Source organism: Cupressus sempervirens, chromosome 3 (assembly GCF_028749045.1).
Source record: "Cupressus sempervirens isolate cs-2001-9-10 chromosome 3, ASM2874904v1, whole genome shotgun sequence".
In the NCBI taxonomy this organism is placed as follows: domain Eukaryota; kingdom Viridiplantae; phylum Streptophyta; class Pinopsida; order Cupressales; family Cupressaceae; genus Cupressus; species Cupressus sempervirens.
In genome coordinates, this window is record NC_143120.1 from 119,277,780 (window position 1) to 119,298,062 (window position 20,283).

The window sequence follows — 20,283 nt, forward strand, 5'->3', positions numbered from 1 at the left end:
TGTTCCTAGACCCAAGGATAAAAATGTAATTGGTACAAAATGGGTATTTAGAAATAAGTTGAATGAAAATGGAAAGGTATCAAGAAACAAAGCAAGACTAGTATGCAAAGGCTACTCTCAAGAAGAAGTTATTGACTATGGTGAAACTTTTGCTCTTGTAGCAAGGCTTGAAGGTTTTTAAACTTTACTAGCATATGCAACACATAGAGGATTTAAGGTATATCAAATGGATGTTAAATCTACATTCTTGAATGAAATCCTTGATGAGGAAGTTTACATTGAGCAAATGGAAGATTTTGTAGATCCTAGAAAAGGAGACATGGTTTGCAAACTACACAAAGCTTGATATGGTCTCAAGCAAGCTTCCAGAGCTTGGTATGAAAGACTCCATAATTACTTGGTACAGATTGGTTTTCAAAGGACTAATGATAACAATAGTTTGTATATCAAGGAAGGACTAGATAAGAAGATTGTGTTAGTAGAAATATTTGTTGATGATACTTTATTTATAGGAAATGATGATCTATGCAAAACATTCTTAGAAGAAATGAGCAAAGAATTTGAGATGTCTATGTTTGGTGAAATAAAATTTTTCATCGGATTACAAATACAACAGAACAAGAATGATATCTACATCACTTAGTCTAAGTATATCAAGGAGATACTAAAAAAAATTGGAATGGAAGATTCAAGACTAGTTGGAAAACCTATGTCTACTGGACATAAGCTTTCCAAAAATGATGATTCCAAAGAAGTGGATAAGACTACTTACAGATTAATGATTGGAAAATTGCAGTATGTAGTTCACACAAGGCTTGATATTGCTCTAGCAGTTGGAATAGTGGCAAGATTCTCAGTAAATCTCAAAGAAAATCACATGATGGCAATCAAGAGAATCATGAGGTATTTGAAAGGTACTGAATACTATGGTTTATGGTACAAACTTGGAGGCAATTTGGACTTAAAAGTATTTATTGATGTTGATTGGGCAGGAAGTCTTGATAATAGAAAAAACACTAGTGGTGGAGCATTCTTTCTTGGTAAAAGACTAGTATCTTGGACAAGCAAGAAGCAGAATTGTACTTCTCAATCCACAACAGAGGCAGAATGTGTAGCACCAGTAGTCAATTGCTCTAATATTGTTTGGTTCAAAGAACCATTGGAAGGAATGAAGGTAGAAATCAAAGATCCAGTTGTTATATATTGTGATAACACTAGTACAATTAACATATCAAAGAATTCAGTAATGCATTCCAAAATAAGACATATTGCTAGAAAATATCACTTCTTAAGAGAATCGGTGCAAGATAAAGAAGTTAAATTGGAATATGTGAATACAAAGAAACAAATTGCAGATATATTCACCAAGCCATTACCCAAGGATTCATTTTTGTATCTAAGAGGTAAGCTAGGGGTCATTCCCCTATTTGAAATTCACTAAATAAAGTTTAGTGAATGCATCAACCATAACCTATTAAAGATCAATCAGTTGGTGCAAAATTGGCAAGGGCATATTGTAGATGAATTAGTACTTAAGGTACATTAAAATTTATAGAGTTATTGTCTTTGGCATGTGATGTCAAAGAGGAAGAAGTTTATTGCCATATCTCAGAGAAATTTTTGAACTTGAATAAAGTCAGAAACTAGAGAGGGAGAAGTTCTCTAAAAGATGAAGTATGTTGAAAGAGGGAGCATGTTCTGAATGAACTTGGTAATAGTTGTTGTAGACAAAATTCAGTAAAAGGAAAAGCTCATACTGACAGAGGGAGTTCTCTAATCCAAAATTTCATTGGGCTATGACATGTTGTATTGCCATCAATGCCAAAGAGGGAGATTGTTGGATACAATTGATTAATTGTGTGTTGTATTTGATGTTACACAAATGTCATAATCATTTTCAGTCAGTATATGCTGAGCTCACTTGGGCAGTGAAGACAATTCTCAGTGTTTACCGAGCATTCCTATGTTTGCCTAGTTTAGAAGGCAATGTCCATCGAGTTCACTCAGGCATCAAAGGAAAAGTTGCAAAAAGAGAGTGTTAACCGAACTCACTCGGGTAATGAAGGAAAGATGGATCGAACTAGTGATATTCGAGCTTGCTTGGTTGTTGAAGGATTTTCATAAGATTGCAGTGTTAATCGAGCTTCTATTGGTTAATGAAGGAAATCACTTCAAAGTTAGTTTCTACCGAGCAAGGTCAGCTGGCAAAGGATTTTCTTGTCTTGTTATCTATTGATTCCAGCGGACCGAGGTGATGAATATTGATTATTGTAAGTTGCATTTGAGCCGACTTGACAAAGTGAAAAGGTATAAGTATAAGGTCAAGTTGTGATTTTAAAATATGGAAGAAAGTGTGCAAGTGAGTGCAAGGGAATGTGCGAGTTATGGTGAAGATCTATTGGTAAGTAGAAGAAGTGAATTTGAAGGTTAAGCAGAATATCCTTGTGGTGCAGCCAAGTCATATTCGATCAGGAAGGATCAAATACAAGCTAGAATAGAGATCTAAAATCAGCAATCAAGTTGCATTCAAATCAAGTCAACTCATTATTACTCTCTAACCATTGTAGCAGCGATCTAAATCTCTTAACAGAGTTGGCTTAACAATTATTTACAAATCCTCTAACAAGGTGGGAATTCCATTGAATTTTTCTCAAGACCTCTAACCAGGCCACTCCTAATAGGGTGATTAAATCCTTTAATAGGGTCACACCTAATAGTGTGTTTTGTAACCTTTAACAAGGTTGGCTTCTAACAAGGCTCACTTCAGAAGAGTGAAAATTAGCAACTAGTTACTAATCGTGGTTATTCCCAAATTGGGTTTCCATGTTAAATCTTGGTGTCAAATGTGTTCATGCTATTTTCTTTATGTGTTTGCAACTAAGTTAAAGTAATGGTAATCTCAGATAACATCTAATGGTTCTTATGTTAATTTTTTACTGAGCTAATCTAGTTACTACCAAGTTACAACATTATGTGTGTTTACTGAGCTTCAACAATATTCAATTATCTATTTGCATTTTGTACTGACATCTAAGGGATCTAGGATTTATTTTTGTAGTAACTGATTCACCCCTCCCCTCTTAGCTATTCCTCTTATATTTCCAACAAGAAGATGATTTTGCTGCAATCACATGACCTTTAAAATCTCCAATGACTATGCCATAGCTAGAGTTTCTTGGATTTTTTCTAAAGGCCCCATCAAAATTGAGTTTGAAATAACCCTCACTTGGAGGATCCACTTGGTTTGTGTTCAGATAAGAGGGATCTTGGATGGATGCAATGGAGCAGGAAGATGAGGAAAAAGTAAACCCTTCCATCGCTGAATAACATAGCCATCCTAAGGAGAAAAAACATGTTTACCCTTATATTTACTTACTGAAGCATTAACAAGCTCAACAATTGATCTCTCTGATCCTTCCAAAAACTAAGGTATTGGAAATTATGTCTGTCTAAAAATTCTCTTGTTTCTTTCCCACCAAATTGCTCATACTAAAGATGCATTGATGCACTTCCAAAGACATGAAAACATTGATTTAGAGTATAATATTGGCCATGCTTGGAATAAATCCCATATTACCAAACTCTGGGGAGCACAATTTTTAGATAGAGACATAATTTGTTATGTAAGATTGACTCAACATGTCATGGTTTTTAAAGTTTTTGTAATTATACATGATGATAAAGTTTCTTTTGAATTTGATATTTACATAGTGCTATAATTTATTTTTCATGACATATGGATGTTCAAACTAGTACTTTTCTTTAGAGTTTTAATAGAAATTACAAAATATTTATTTTCTTTATCTTAGTATTCAATTATTAACATTTAATTAACATATAGGCTTTCATTCTTATACAAATGATTTATTTTGTTTAATTATTTGTATTAGCTTAATCAATTAAATTGAACTAAATAACATATAATTTATAAATTAATAATATTATATTTATGTTAACTATTTTAACTAAAAAATATTGATATTAAGTTAGATTGTAATTGTACATTAACAATAAAAAAACATTACATAAAACATTAAAAATTTAATTATTAAGTATAGTAAAAATCAACATAAGGTCAAACAAATAATGAATCAAAACTAATTCTAAAACTACTATAGTTATTATGTCATTAAAAAATAAAAAATATATAATAAACATAAAGCTAAAAAATCAAAGAATTAAACTAATTCTAAAATATATAATAAAAGAATTAAATATTATATACTAAAACATATACATATACTAAAACTATTATATACACTCACGAGCACACCAAAAAAACAAAAACAAAAATTAGAAAGTGAATCTTACAGTATTTGAAAAAGGTCTAATCGTTTGAATGAAATGGATGGGTGTATGCGGTATTCGGGCGGGCCGGGCATCCAATTTGATGCCGCCATAGCCAGCGCTCACCCTCCATTGCAGTAGCTCGTGGATCTCCTTCTTGATCTGGTTCATATGAGGATGATGAGGAAACTTGACACTTGCATGTGTGCCGTGACATACCTTTTCTTAAGGAGCTCGTTGGTCAGGTGCAGATTACAAGAATAATTCTAATCTTGGCACTAATGGCCGCCTCGGCAGATGTGGAATTGAGAGCGCGAGGAGGGGGAAACAGAAGCTGCAGAAGATGGATGAACGGCAATGACTGGTTTTTGATCTTTTTAACTCTGTTAATTTTGTTTTGACAACTCTGTATTTCAAATACAACTCCCTTACATTTATTTAATCGATCCAAAAACTGTAAAACAGTTATACGTATAATTAATATTTTAAATTTTTTTCCTAGGTATAAGTAAATCTATACAAACATATATCATTATATGTTAACCATTACCCTGAAGTCAACCTGAGTCCAAAAACATAACTTTCAGCATGTCGTGCTCACAGAAATGTCATAGTAGTTGGACAAAGAATGACATGGGCATTTCCGATTTGGTACAAGGAATTTTATATAATTCAGGAAAATTCAATCATTGTCGTGACAGATTATAAATTCAGTCTTTTGACAAACCATGACAAATTGATATAATACACAGATACTATTGATTGTTCCACGACAATAACAGGCGGAAACAACGACTATTGAAGAATGGAAACACATAACAGTTAAACCCCAATCTTGTCTACGTACTATCGTCAATACCATAGTTTCCGTCTGCAACCGGCTAAGCCTGGTTGATATGTTTGTATGATACAATATCATCATGACGATAGCATTTGTTTGTGGTTTATATTCCATCCGCACATTTTTTTCGTTGTCTATCATGCATATTCAGCGATCGCTTTAGAATTGGGAATTGGGGTATAGAAAATTAAATTGAAGTAAACAACGAACTCAGAGTGCTGGGTTTCAAAAAGAAAAATCTTCTCGGTTAAGATCATGGAATGGGTTTTCTTGGTTGTAGCTCTAGTTTTAGCTGGATTACAATTACTTCTCTTAAAGGTCGCAAGAGATATATGGTGGACGCCACTGCAATTAAAAAAGTACTTTGAAGCCCAAGGGATTGGAGGTCCTTCCTATAAGGTACTCTTTGGAAATGCCCCTGATATTATTAAAATGGCTGCAGAGGAGAGTTCTAAGCCGTCACTATCAGGACACAATATAACTCCTCGAGTTATTCCTGCGTATCATCAATGGGGGAAAATTCACGGTTGATATATTCTATACCTAATTTTGTTGAATTTTTGAGTTCTAAAGCTTCTTAATCGCCATTGATTTTAGTTTCTATGAATTTTATCACCAGGCAGTGTTTCCGGTTGCAATTATAGTAGAAAGGGGAAACACATGAAAGGATCCTGAATTTAAAATAATATTTGAAGGAAGTTCTGTAGATCATTTTTTGGGAATATTTTGCTTGAAGATGTTCCAATTATGACTATAATATTGCTTGAACACGTTTCAATTAGCTTTTTGAATGGCTTGTGTTTCATTTAAAAAAAATACTATCATTGTGATTGGAGTAGTATATAAGAAGAGGAGGATGTGAATCACCAATTCATTAGGCGTTCATTTAATTGTAATACAGGTCAAGTTTATGTTTACTGGTTTGGAACTAAACCCAGACTTTTTCTTCCCCACCCCGAGCTTGTGAAGGAGGTATTATCCAACAAGTTTGGGCACTATGAAAAACTTAAATTTGTGGGAGCCGGAGCCCAGGGACTTGCAGGTTTAGAAGGGGAGACATGGGCAAAGCATAGAAGAATCCTTAACCCTGCTTTTCACATGGAGGCATTAAAGGTAAACTTCTAATTCTGCAATCCTCAGAAGTTGAATAAAGCTAAGATCTACATTAGTTGAACTATACTCGATCATAAAGCAACGATCTGATTGCTTTTCAGACACTATCTGGTATTCACACCCATTTGACATACTTTTAGGCTGATAAATAGGAGGTTTTTCTTTTGTGTTAGTGGTTTGTACAAACCCATCTGATATGATAATGAATTGTTCACTTAAGTGTGCTTGAGTCGGAATAGTATTGGGATTTAGGACCTCCTAAAAGTTCCCATCCTTCACTCCTTGGACATCACCAGATCTATAATGAGTTCTACGTGGACTATCATGAAGTTGGACTGAATCAATGAATTGGACTTAAAAAAGTTCAGCTGTTGACACCTGACCTTGTGAATGAACTTAAAAAACTAGGCAGTTAAATCCTCACCCTGTTCTTTGTGCTGAACCTTTATATTAAGATCGTCAGTCATACGCCTAAGTCTGAGTACTTTCACTTTTATATTCACTCTTGTACACATACGGTAGTTTTCTATACTGATTTTCTTCTGCCAAATTTTTCATAATATGATACAAAATTTTATTTCTACCATGTTAGGGCATGATTCCCTCGATTGCAGAGTCTGGGACCAATATGTGCAGAGAATGGAGAAATTTAATATCTTCAGGTGCCAATGAGATTGATGTTTCCAAAGAGTTTTCTGTTCTAACAGCAGACATAATTTCACGTACAGCATTTGGAAGCAGTTATGCAGAGGGAAACAACATTTTCCGTTTACAGGCCCAACAAATGCTCTTGTTGTTTGAAAGATTTCGCAGAGTTTATATCCCAGGTTCCAGGTAACATGTTTTAGCCTTATTTTGACGGTAATTTCATCCTAGAAACTGTTTTTTTTACCGGCAATTTCATCTTAGAAACTGTTGCAAGGTATATGGTAGCAACATTTACATAGGATGCTAAAACTTGCGGTTGTTTTCGTTGCATGCTTTCTATTGTACTTAAAAAAAGTTGCACAAATTGCTGTAAACAGTTTTTTAATTTTTTGGCATATGTTTTTTCTAAAAATTAAACTGATCAGCAAACTAAAATGAGATACCTAAAACACTCGGCCATGGGTGACTGCTAGAGTTGAAACCATAAAGAATTAAAAAAAAAATGTACAGTGAGAATATGAGGTCCCCCGCTAGGTTTAGGCCTGTCATAGCCATAATTGTCACATATTTAACATACTTAAGGCTTAAATGAAATTGATCAAGACATATTGATTCTAACTATGCTATTGCATTATTCAAAGTAAGGAAAGTTATAAATTCACCAAACATATTAAGCAATCTTACTATTTATGATCCATGCCACCCTTATTGCCATTTCAATTCGAGAAGAATAAAATTAGAATGTAACCAAGTTGCTTAGATGCCAATCGCAATAGGTTCCTTCAAAGTTTACAGACTCAAGGTTTTAAAGAGACATTGATCCCCACCCTATCTTGGGATTCAACCTATTGGGTAGATTTATACAGGCCTCTCCTTTGAAACACTTCAGTCCCTTCCTCATCAGGTACTAAGCAGTAACAGATCTAAGCATGGGCACTTACACACACACACACACATACATATAAATTATTATCTCATTTATTACCATTAAATGTATAAAACACACATATAATTCTGGTTTTGTTATTATTAACCTACATATATTTAATATGGGTCAGCAAAGGGGAATCTTGGGCCGACTGGGTGTGGGGGAGTGATAAGGGACGAGAATGGCAGTTGTATTGTGGTAGTGACACTTCCTTCGTAGTTCAGTCTAACCATTTAAATTTTAAACATTGCTAGACATCTAACCTGTAAAAAAAGATTGGATTGAGGAAGACTAACAATATTTTTAAGTGTCGGAAGGGTGAGCATAAAGCTTCTTGGACTATTGATAATATTATTAAAGATTCAATTAGTATTAATCAAAGCTTTGAAGCTTGCTTATTGCCCATGCACAAAAGAGAAATTAATATGGTGGTTGATGGCCTCGCCAACCTTGGTGTTCAACTTGGAATGGGGAAAGTAATACGAATGATGACATTATATCTCTCCTAAGATTTGATTGGATTAATGAAAAAGTTGGAAACCTCTCTATTAATGATGGAAATGACACTTATTAATATTGTAACCACTAATCAGTACGGGAGGAGACAACTGTCCAAATAAGCAAAGAGTTATAATTGCTTCTATCTTTTCGCAGGTTTTGTGGGCAATCTTTGGTCTTATTGGTATTATTTGCATTTACTTCGGCATAATTCAGACAGTTTATTAGGTACTCTCTACTCTGTTAGTGTGAAGATGGGTGGTGAACTGAGAAGAGTAGAACCAGTTAGCTTGGAGGAATGGAAGGGTAAACTACAATTTGATTTCGGCTGAGACAGGGTAGTGTTACCCCCTATCTAGAAAAGCTCCCTAGTTATGAACATTAGATCACCAGGATCTTTGTGCAAGAATGGAGAAATGAAATGAAAAATCTTTTTGACAAGGAAATCATGATGGATGAGAATATGGTGCCAGAGGTGACTAATCTATCAATGAAGGGCATTAAGTTTTTCGAAGACAGAAAAGTGTTGGATAGTGTGGTTAAGAAGTTCCCCAAGGTTGAGATAGATGTAATGTCCCCATTTTAGCAATTGACCAAGTGTGTGTGCGTAGCCTTGTTCTACATGGTCCCGAGGGCTAACGAAGGGTTTAATGGGATCTTGGAGTGTTTTGGCCTAGTCATTTCCAGTTTGGGCCAAAACGAAGTTGATTTACTCGGTTTCAGGCATACTTACTATTTTAGTAAGTCGGCAGGACACAGTGCAGGTCAATTTGGGTGATTGGATTAGATACTCCTCGGTGAGAGCTTTCCGATGAGCTATCACTCGCATTATTCGGAGTCCGATTGCTAATACATTTTAATGCCTGAAGTTTTATTAAAGTAACGTCTAATTTAATTGTAAAATATTAAAGTGTTACTTTAATATTTATTTTATGGTGATGTGTACCCAAGGGAGACATAAGGGGTATTTTAATATATGTTTTATATTACACATCTTTATCCCACATTGCCCATATGAGTTGAGTGGACCCGTGGGAATAGAATAAAAGGAAGCATTTGTAGCTTCATTAGGGAGGTGGAATATGAGAAGAAATTGGTGTGTGAGTTGCAGCTTTGTTCTCGGCATTTGAGGACGTCTATCCTCTCTTGTAACATTCTAGACGTCATTCCCTTGGGGTTTGGCCTTTGGAATTCTTTCTTATTGGCTTCATTATCAAGCAGTTTAGTTGCATTTCCGGCTATAGGCAGATTTGATATTTTGCTCATATCTTCTTCCTTACTTGTCCGACGCTTATGCCGCTTTGAGGGAATGGTATTATGAAGTTAGTGGACTGATTGAAGGACAAAGTATTGTAGCAGCAAGTTCGGAAGCATGGGCTGGAGTATTATGTCAATACTGCTGAAGTAATTAGTGAGTTGATAAATCTGCCATGTATTTGGTTTTATGAATTCTGAAAATAACATTTTATTAGCAGCCGTTCATTTCCACTTTGCATATTATTGTAGTTTCTTTCTTGTTTATGTTGTATGATACCAATTCCATGCACGAAACACAACAAACAAATAAACGTTTGATTTCCGGAGTTATAAGGGGTTTTAAGAAGTTGAATGCAAACTGTTTGACATAATTCCTTTCAGCAATTTGGATTTAGTTTTGGGGGACAGTAGAGTGCCCAAAGCCAAAAACTTATTGCAGGATAGTCAGGACATCTTGAAAGTGCTCAAAGAGAATATACAACAGGCCCAGAATCAACAGAAATTGTATGCTGATCAGCACCGAATAGAGCGCAGTTTCGAGGTAGGGGATATGGTTTACTTGAGGCTACAACCATATAGACAGTCATCGCTCAAGAAGAGCGGAGCTGAAAAGTTGAAACCTAGATTTTATGGTCCCTACAGGGTGATTCGCAAAGTGGGCAAAGTCGCCTATGAGCTTGAGCTTCCAGAGGGCAATCGAGTGCACAATGTGTTTCATGTGTCTAGGCTTAAGAAAGCCATTGGTCAGAGTGTAGTGCCTTCTGCAAATTTACCCCCTTTGGATGAGGAGGGGAAGCTTGTGTTAGTACCTGAGGCTATTCTGGATACCAAAGAGAGGAAGCTTAGAAATAGGATAGTGAAGGAGTATTTGGTCAGATGGAAAGATCTGCCGGAAGAAGATTCTACATGGGAGAGTGAGCAGGTTATTCAACAGGCTCGACTGAGATTGCTTGAGGACAAGCAATTTCAAGGGGGGCGGACTGTAATGTCCCCATTTTAGCAGTTGACCAAGTGTGTGTGCGTTAGCCTTGTTCTACATGGTCCCGAGGGCTAACGAAGGGTTTAATGGGATCTTGGAGTGTTTTGGCCTAGTCATTTCCAGTTTGGGCCAAAACGAAGTTGATTTACTCGGTTTCAGGCATACTTACTATTTTAGTAAGTCGGCAGGACACAGTGCAGGTCAATTTGGGTGATTGGATTCGATACTCCTCGGTGAGAGCTTTCCGATGAGTTATCACTCGCATTATTCGGAGTCCGATTGCTAATACATTTTAATGTCTGAAGTTTTATTAAAGTAACGTCTAATTTAATTGTAAAATATTAAAGTGTTACTTCAATATTTATTTTATGGTTATGTGTACCCAAGGGAGACATAAGGGGTATTTTAATATATGTTTTATATTACACATCTTTATCCCACATTGCCCATATGAGTTGAGCGGACCCGTGGGAATAGAATAAAAGGAAGCATTTGTAGCTTCATTAGGGAGGTGGAATATGAGAAGAAATTGGTGTGTGAGTTGCAGCTTTGTTCTTGGCATTTGAGGACGTCTATCCTCTCTTGTAACATTCTAGACGTCATTCCCTTGGGGTTTGGCCTTTGGAATTCTTTCTTATTGGCTTCATTATCAAGCAGTTTAGTTGCATTTCCGGCTATAGGCAGATTTGATATTTTGCTCATATCTTCTTCCCTACTTGTCCGACGCTTATGCCGCTTTGAGGGAATGGTATTATGAAGGTAGTGGACTGATTGAAGGACAAAGTATTGTAGCAGCAAGTTCGGAAGCATGGGCTGGAGTATTATGTCAATACTGCTGAAATAATTAGTGAGTTGATAAATCTGCCATGTATTTGGTTTTATGAATTCTGAAAATAACATTTTATTAGCAGCCGTTCATTTCCACTTTGCATATTATTGTAGTTTCTTTCTTGTTTATGTTGTATGATACCAATTCCATGCACGAAACACAACAAACAAATAAACGTTTGATTTCCGGAGTTATAAGGGGTTTTAAGAAGTTGAATGCAAACTGTTTGACATAATTCCTTTCAGCAATTTGGTTTAGTTTTTGAGGACATCCAAGGGTGTCCATTACAGTGGTATCAGACATCCAAGCTATTAATTAAAACTAAACCAAATTGCTGAAAGGAATTATGTCAAACAGTTTGCATTCAACTTCTTAAAACCCCTTATAACTCCGGAAATCAAACGTTTTTATGGAATTGGTATCATACAACATAAACAAGAAAGAAACTATAATAATATGCAAAGTGGAAATGAATTGCTGCTAATAAAATGTTATTTTCAGAATTCATAAAACCAAATACATGGCAGATTTATCAACTCACTAATTACTTCAGCAATATTGTCATAATACTCCAGCCCATGCTTACGAACTTGCTGCTACAATACTTTGTCCTCCAATCAGTCCACTACCTTCATAATACCATTCCCTCCAAGCGGCATAAGTGACGGACAAGTAGTGAAGAAGATATGAGCAAAATATCAAATCTGCCTGTAGTCGGAAATGCAACTAAACTGCCTGATAATGAAGCCAATAAGAAAGAATTCCAAAGGCCAAACCCCAAGGGAATGACGTCTAGAATGTTACAAGAGAGGATAAACGTTCTCAAATGCCAAGAACAAAGCTGCAACTCACACACCAATTTCTTCTCATATTCCACCTGTCTAATGAAGCCACAAATGCTTCCTTTTATTCTATTCCCATGGGTCCGCTCAACTCATATGGGCAATGTGGGATAAAAGATGTGTAATATAAAACATATATTAAAATACCCCTTATGTCTCCTTTGAGTACACATCACCATAAAATAAATATTAAAGTAACACTTTAATATTTTACAATTAAATTAGACGTTACTTTAATAAAACTTCAGGCATTAAAATGTATTAGCAATCGGACTCCGAATAATGTGAGTGATAGCTCATCGGAAAGCTCTCACCGAGGAGTATCGAATCCAATCACCAAAATTGACCTGCACTGTGTCCTGCCGACTTACTAAAAATAGTAAGTATGCCTGAAACTAAGTAAATCAACTTCGTTTTGGCCCAAACTGGAAATGACTAGGCCAAAACACTCCAAGATCCCATTAAACCCTTCGTTAGCCCTCGGGACCATGTAGAACAAGGCTAACGCACACACACTTGTCAACTGCTAAAATGGGGACATTATAGTCCGCCCCCCTTGAAATTGCTTCTCCTCAAGCAATCTCAGTCCAGCCTGTTGAATAACCTGCTCACTCTCCCATGTAGAATCTTCCTCCGGCAGGTCTTTCCATCTGACCAAATACTCCTTCACTATCCTGTTTCTAAGCTTCCTCTCTCTGGTATCCAGAATAGCCTCAGGTACTAACACAAGCTTCCCCTCCTCATCCAAAGGGGGTAAATCTGCCAAAGGCACTACACTCTGACCAATGGCTTTCTTAAGCCTAGACACATGAAACACATTGTGCACTCGATTGCCCTCTGGAAGCTCAAGCTCATAGGCGACTTTGCCCACTTTGCGAATCACCCTGTAGGGACCATAAAATCTAGGTTTCAACTTTTCAGCTCCGCTCTTCTTGAGCGATGACTGTCTATATGGTTGTAGCCTCAAGTAAACCATATCCCCTACCTCGAAGCTGCGCTCTATTCGGTACTGATCAGCATACAATTTCTGTTGATTTTGGGCTTGTTGTATATTCTCTTTGAGCACTTTCAGGATGTCCTGACTATCCTGCAATAAGTTTTTGGCTTTGGGCACTCTACTGTCCCCCAAAACTAAATCCATGAAGCTAGGTGCTTCATAACCATAGAGTGCCATGAAAGGAGTCATCTTGATGGACATATGATAAGTGGTGTTATAACAATACTCTCCCATATGCAACCATCTGATCCAAGCCTTTTGATGTGTAGTTACATAGTTCCTCAAATATCCTTCCGCCCATTTATTCACAATCTCTATTTGCCCATCTGTTTGCGGATGATAACTAGTGCTAGGTGTAAGATCTGTACCACACAACCTAAACAACTCTTGCCAAAAAACACTCATAAACTTACTATCCCGGTCGCTGACAATGAATCTGGGCAGCCCATGTAACCTGAATATCTCTTTAAAGAAAAGATCTGCCACCTGTGCTGCTGTGTAAGTGGACGGAATAGCAAAGAAGTGAGCAAACTTCGTCAAGTGGTCCACCACCACATAGATGCAATCCCTTCCCTGCACTCGTGGTAAACCAGTGATGAAGTCCATCGAAATACTTTCCCATTTCCTATCAGGAATGGGCAAGGGCTGTAATAAACCTGCAGGAAATGTGTGCTCTCCCTTATTCTGTTGACAAACCACACACTCCCTGACATACCTCTGAACATCATCCTTGAGCCCTTTCCATGAAAACCGCTCTCGGATCTGCCTGTAGGTCTTGAAGACCCCCGGATGTCCAGCTGTGGGTGCATCATGAAATGCCTTCAGTATCGCCTCTCTCAAATGTGATGACGGAATCAAATAAACCCTGTCCTGAACTTTGATCAATCCATCTATCACCTCATAGCGATCATCCTGTATGGTACCTGAAATCAATCCAGAAGCCCAAGCATCTCCGACATACTCTGCTATAATCCGATCTCTCCAATCTCCTGAAATCTCTGCCAGAGCACATAAGTGAGGTCTCCGAGATAAGGCATCAGCCACCACATTTTTCTTACCTTTGACAAACTCTATGTCAAAGTCATAAGCCTGCAATTTAGTCACCCATTTTTGTTGCCGGTCATTAAGATCACGCTGGCTCATGAAGTATTTAATACTGTTGTGATCAGTCTTGATCACAAAACGTCCACCTACCAAATATGGTCGAAATTTGGCCAATGCATGCATTATGGCCAACATCTCCCGGTCATAGACAGAATAACTTTTCTCAACTCCTCGGAGCTTCCTACTCTCGAATGCAATGGGATGCTTCTCCTGCATCAATACTGCTCCAATCCCATCACCTGATGCATCACAATGAAGCTCAAAAGGCTTCGTGAAATCCGGTAGAGCTAGAACTGGACATGAAGACATTACTTGCTTGAAATGCTCAAAACACCTCTGTGCTGCCCCTGTCCACAGGAAGGCTCCTTTCCTGGTAAGATCTGTCAATGGTGTAGCAATCTGTGAGAATCCCTTAACAAACCTCCTATAAAAACCACATAAACCAAAGAATTCCTTAAGCTGTGTAAGGTTTGTGGGAGTAGGCCACTCTACAATAGCTCTAATCTTTTCGGGATCAACCCGAACGCCATCTGCACTAATGATATGCCCCAGGTAAAGGAGCTCAGTCATGCCAAACTCACATTTAGATTCCTTGGCATACAATGACTCTCTCTCCAGAATAGATAACACCTCCTCTAGATGATGTAAGTGCTCCTCCCAGGTCTTACTGAAGACCAAGATGTCATCAAAGAAGATCAAGACAAATCTCCTCAGCTGCTTCCTGAATACCTGGTTCATACAACTTTGAAATGTAGCAGGTGCATTGGTTAGACCAAATGGCATAACCATGAACTCAAAGTGGCCATAGTGACATCGGAAGGCTGTTTTCTCAATGTCCTTTGCTCTCATCCTGATCTGATGGTATCCGGATCGCAAATCAATTTTGGTGAAGAAGCATGCCCCATGCAACTCATCAATCCTAGGAATGGGATACCTGTTTTTAATTGTTTTCTTATTCAGTGCCCTGTAATCGATGCACATGCGCATCGTCCCATCCTTATTCTTTACCAATACTACTGCTGAAGCAAAGGGGCTCTTACTGGGCCTGATATGCCCCATCTCCAACAAATCCTTAATCGCCTTCTCTATCTCATCCTTTTGTTTCTTAGGATGACGATAGGGAGTAATCATAACTGGTTTGGCTCCCTCCTCGAGCTCAATAACATGTTCCATCCCTCTGTCAGGAGGAACCCCATGAGGAATATCGCTAAATACTTTAGCGTGTCTATCAAGTATCTTCTGGACATCTAGTGGATGACTCTTTTCTTGTGGCTCTGGTGAAGTTGGCATAATGTGGCACTCTGCCGCCCACTCTATGTCATCATGACGAAAAAGTCTCTGCATTCTCCTCAAGGACACTACTCTGCAACCTCCATCTGAAAACCCTCTAAGTACCACAGTTCTACCCTCATGCTGGAATCTCATCTCCAATTTCGCTAGATTGAGTGTGAACTCAACTAGTGAAGCCATCCATGTCATGCCGAGGATGACATCATAATCTCCCATGTCGACAACATAGAACTCATCCTCCAACTCGTAGCCATCTCCAAACTTGATGCGAAGATTAGATATCTTTCGAGTGCATAATAACTTATCACCGTTAGCCACCATGACTCTAAACCCATCATGCTCCTCTGTCTGTAACCCTCTCCTGGCTACCAACTGTGCATCTATGAAGTTATGTGTAGCCCCAGTGTCAATAAGAGATATCACTTTCTGCCCCTGGATAGTACCCCTGACCTTAAATGTGATTGCCTTTTGGGCCCTTGTCAAGCGTGCCAACGATCTATCATCCTTAGGAATGTTGCTCTCCTCTATAGTGTTACGCTCATTTGAATCGGAGTGCTGATCCTCCCCTTCTGACTCTGACTCTTCTGCTGAAAAATACTCCATTTGATTTGCCTTAGCCTTGAGAGAACATTTATGAGATAAGTCCCAAGGCTCTCTACAATGGAAGCACAACTTCTTTTTTCGAAGTTCATTCAAGGTTTCATTGTCTAGTCCTTTTGATCCTTCTTTGGGTTTGCTATACTCTTTCTGAAACGATTTTTTGTCTTTGTCCTTGCGGTAGGAAGAATCTGTTGAATGGTTTTTTCCTTTGTATACCGAAGGGGCTAAATCTCGTGCCTTTTTAGTTGCTTCAGCTAACGTGAGTGGAACATGTCCCTTCACCCAACCTCGTAATGGATCAGCAAGACCATCACAAAATAACACCACCAATCTCCTAGGAGAGATATCCGTAACAAGTACAGACAAGCGCTGAAACTCGGCAATGTAAGCATCCACAGAACCTGACTGTTTTAACTGTGCTAGCTCCTTGAAATGTAACTCGGGATCCTTAGTGTCAAATCTCCCAATCAATGTTTTGGTGAATTCCTCATAAGATGTAATCTGATTATGCCCCAAAGTCACCATGCCATGATGCCACCATTCATGTGCAACGCCATCCAAGTGCATAGCCGCATACTTGATAGCCTCCTCCTCAGGCATAGGATTTAGCTGCAAGTATGTATCTACCTTTTGCACCCAAGCTCGTGCAGTCATCTTCCCTGAAGCATCATAATAAGGTAAAGAAAGTTTTCCAACTTTCTTCCTCAGCTCAAAGTTTTGATCCCTCCCTCCTGCTTTAGGCATGTGTCGCATCCTCAAGTCCATATAATCTCTAAGAGAAATATCCGCCTGAAACTCTGGTCCACTAGCCTCCCAGTCCCTCCTGAACTGATCCTGTAACTCGGTAATCTGCGGTTTGTTTACTGGTTGAACCGGATCTCTGGGTAGGAAAGTGGGTAGAAGAGGTCTCGAGCTCGCAGTCCGTGCTGGGCGTGCAACGTGTCTAAAGTTATCAGCCTCATTCCCATTGTTGCCGTGTCCATTATTACCATTAATGTTATTCTCAGGACCATTGTTGTTGCCTTGGCCTTCATGGTTATTGTTTCCCTCGTTGTTATTGTTTCCCTCGTTGTTATTGTTTCTGTTGTTAGCATCACTTGGATTAATATTGACACCCATCTGTCTAGCCATGAGCTGCAACATCATGTCCATTCGCCTATTCTGCTCCTGTTGCATACGCTGCCCCTGCTCTAATGTATCCAGTAACTGTCGGAACAGTACCTCCCCCTGATCTGGACCAGCATTTCTGCCTCCGCCTAATCCTGTATTCCTGTCATCTCGATCACCCATATTATTGTCCTGATCACAGAATATCTCCTCTGAGTCTGTATGGTTGGATTCAATGTCCCCCTGCACGGATGTACTAGACTGTTTGCTTTGCAAGTCTGAAATCCTATTTTGTCTTGCTCTGGTATTGCGGAAATTATAAGACCCCTGTCGCATGCTCAAACATAAATGCTTAGCCTGTGTTTTTTACTTATTTTTTCCCTCTATCCGGCTGTTCCAAATTCCCTATAAGACCTCCACAGGATGGCAGGCCTTATAGCTCTGATACCACTGGAATGGTCACCCTTGGATGTCCCAAAAAAACTAAACCAAATTGCTGAAAGGAATTATGTCAAACAGTTTGCATTCAACTTCTTAAAACCCCTTATAACTCCGGAAATCAAACGTTTTTATGGAATTGGTATCATACAACATAAACAAGAAAGAAACTATAATAATATGCAAAGTGGAAATGAATTGCTGCTAATAAAATGTTATTTTCAGAATTCATAAAACCAAATACATGGCAGATTTATCAACTCACTAATTACTTCAGCAATATTGTCATAATACTCCAGCCCATGCTTACGAACTTGCTGCTACAATACTTTGTCCTCCAATCAGTCCACTACCTTCATAATACCATTCCCTCTAAGCGGCATAAGCGACGGACAAGTAGTGAAGAAGATATGAGCAAAATATCAAATCTGCCTGTAGCCGGAAATGCAACTAAACTGCCTGATAATGAAGCCAATAAGAAAGAATTCCAAAGGCCAAACCCCAAGGGAATGACGTCTAGAATGTTACAAGAGAGGATAGACGTCCTCAAATGCCAAGATCAAAGCTTGAACTTACACACCAATTTCTTCTCATATTCAACCTGTCTAATGAAGTTACAAATGCTTCCTTTTATTCTATTCCCATGGGTCCGCTCAACTCATATGGGCAATGTGGGATAAAGATGTGTAATATAAAACATATATTAAAATACCCCTTATGTCTCCCTTGGGTACACATCACCATAAAATAAATATTAAAGTAACACTTTAATATTTTACAATTAAATTAGACGTTACTTTAATAAAACTTCAGGCATTAAAATGTATTAGCAATCGGACTCCGAATAATGCGAGTGATAGCTCATCGGAAGGCTCTCACCGAGGAGTATCGAATCCAATCACCAAAATTGACCTGCACTGTGTCCTGCCGACTTACTAAAAATAGTAAGTATGCCCGAAACTGAGTAAATCAACTTCGTTTTGGCCCAAACTGGAAATGACTAGGCCAAAACACTCCAAGATCCCATTAAACCCTTCGTTCGCCCTCGGGACCATGTAGAACAAGGCTAACGCACACACACTTGGTCAACTGCTAAAATGGGGACATTACAGTCCACCCCCCTTGAAATTGCTTCTCCTCAAGCAATCTCAGTCCAGCCTGCTGAATAACCTGCTCACTCTCCCATGTAGAATCTTCCTCCGGCAGATCTTTCCATCTGACCAAATACTCCTTCACTATCCTATTTCTAAGCTTCCTCTCTTTGGTATCCAGAATAGCCTCAGGTACTAACACAAGCTTCCCCTCCTCATCCAAAGGGGGTAAATCTGCAGAAGGCACTACACTTTGACCAATGGCTTTCTTAAGCCTAGACACATGAAACACATTGTGCACTCGATTGCCCTCTGGAAGCTCAAGCTCATAGGCGACTTTGCCCACTTTGCGAATCACCCTGTAGGGACCATAAAATCTAGGTTTCAACTTTTCAGCTCCGCTCTTCTTGAGCGATGACTGTCTATATGGTTGTAGCCTCAAGTAAACCATATCCCCTACCTCGAAACTGCGCTCTATTCGGTGCTGATCAGCATACAATTTCTGTTGATTCTGGGCCTGTTGTATATTCTCTTTGAGCACTTTCAGGATGTCCTGACTATCCTGCAATAAGTTTTTGGCTTTGGGCACTCTATTGTCCCCCAAAACTAAATCCATGAAGCTAGGTGCTTCATAACCATAGAGTGCCATGAAAGGAGTCATCTTGATGGACATATGATAAGTGGTGTTATAACAATACTCTCCCATATGCAACCATCTGATCCAAGCCTTTTGTTGTGTAGTTACATAGTTCCTCAAATATCCTTCTGGCCATTTATTCACAATCTCTGTTTGCCCATCTGTTTGCGGATGATAACTAGTGCTAGGTGTAAGATCTGTACCACACAACCTAAACAACTCTTGCCAAAAAACACTCATAAACTTACTATCCCGGTCGCTGACAATGAATCTGGGCAGCCCATGTAACCTGAATATCTCTTTAAAGAAAAGATCTGCCACCTGTGCTGCTGTGTAAGTGGACGGAATAGCAATGAAGTGAGCAAACTTCGTCAAGCGGTCCACCACCACATAGATGCAATCCCTTCCCTGCACTCGTGGTAAACCAGTGATGAAGTCCATCGAAATACTTTCCCATTTCCTATCAGGAATGGGCAAGGGCTGTAATAAACTTGCAGGAAATGTGTGTTCTCCCTTATTCTGTTGACAAGCCACACACTCCCTGACATACCTCTGAACATCATCCTTGAGCCCTTTCCATGAAAACCGCTCTCGGATCTGCTTGTAGGTCTTGAAGACCCCCGGATGTCCAGCTGTGGGTGCATCATGAAATGCCTTCAGTATCGCCTCTCTCAAATGTGATGACGAAATCAAATAAACCCTGTCCCGAACTCTGATCAATCCATCTATCACCTCATAGCGATCATCCTGTATGGTACCTGAAATCAATCCAGAAGCCCAAGCATCTCCGACATACT

The 20,283-nt window shown here is 38.6% G+C and overlaps 1 protein-coding gene across 2 annotated transcripts in view; it reads left to right on the forward strand.

Moving 5' to 3' along the window:
• The first annotated feature begins 4,282 nt into the window (after positions 1-4,282).
• LOC149565065 (cytochrome P450 CYP72A616-like) overlaps positions 4,283-20,283 on the forward strand; it is an 85,006-nt gene continuing 69,005 nt past the window's right edge. The window contains exons 1-3 of one of the 2 annotated variants that reach the window (XM_089818616.1): positions 4,283-5,654; positions 6,030-6,241; positions 6,834-7,075. In XM_089818616.1, coding sequence (XP_089674742.1) covers positions 5,384-5,654; positions 6,030-6,241; positions 6,834-7,075 — 725 coding nt within the window. In that variant the 5' untranslated portion in view covers positions 4,283-5,383. The remainder of the gene's footprint in view (positions 5,655-6,029; positions 6,242-6,833; positions 7,076-20,283) is intronic. The other variant, XM_089818617.1, reaches the window with a different exon arrangement.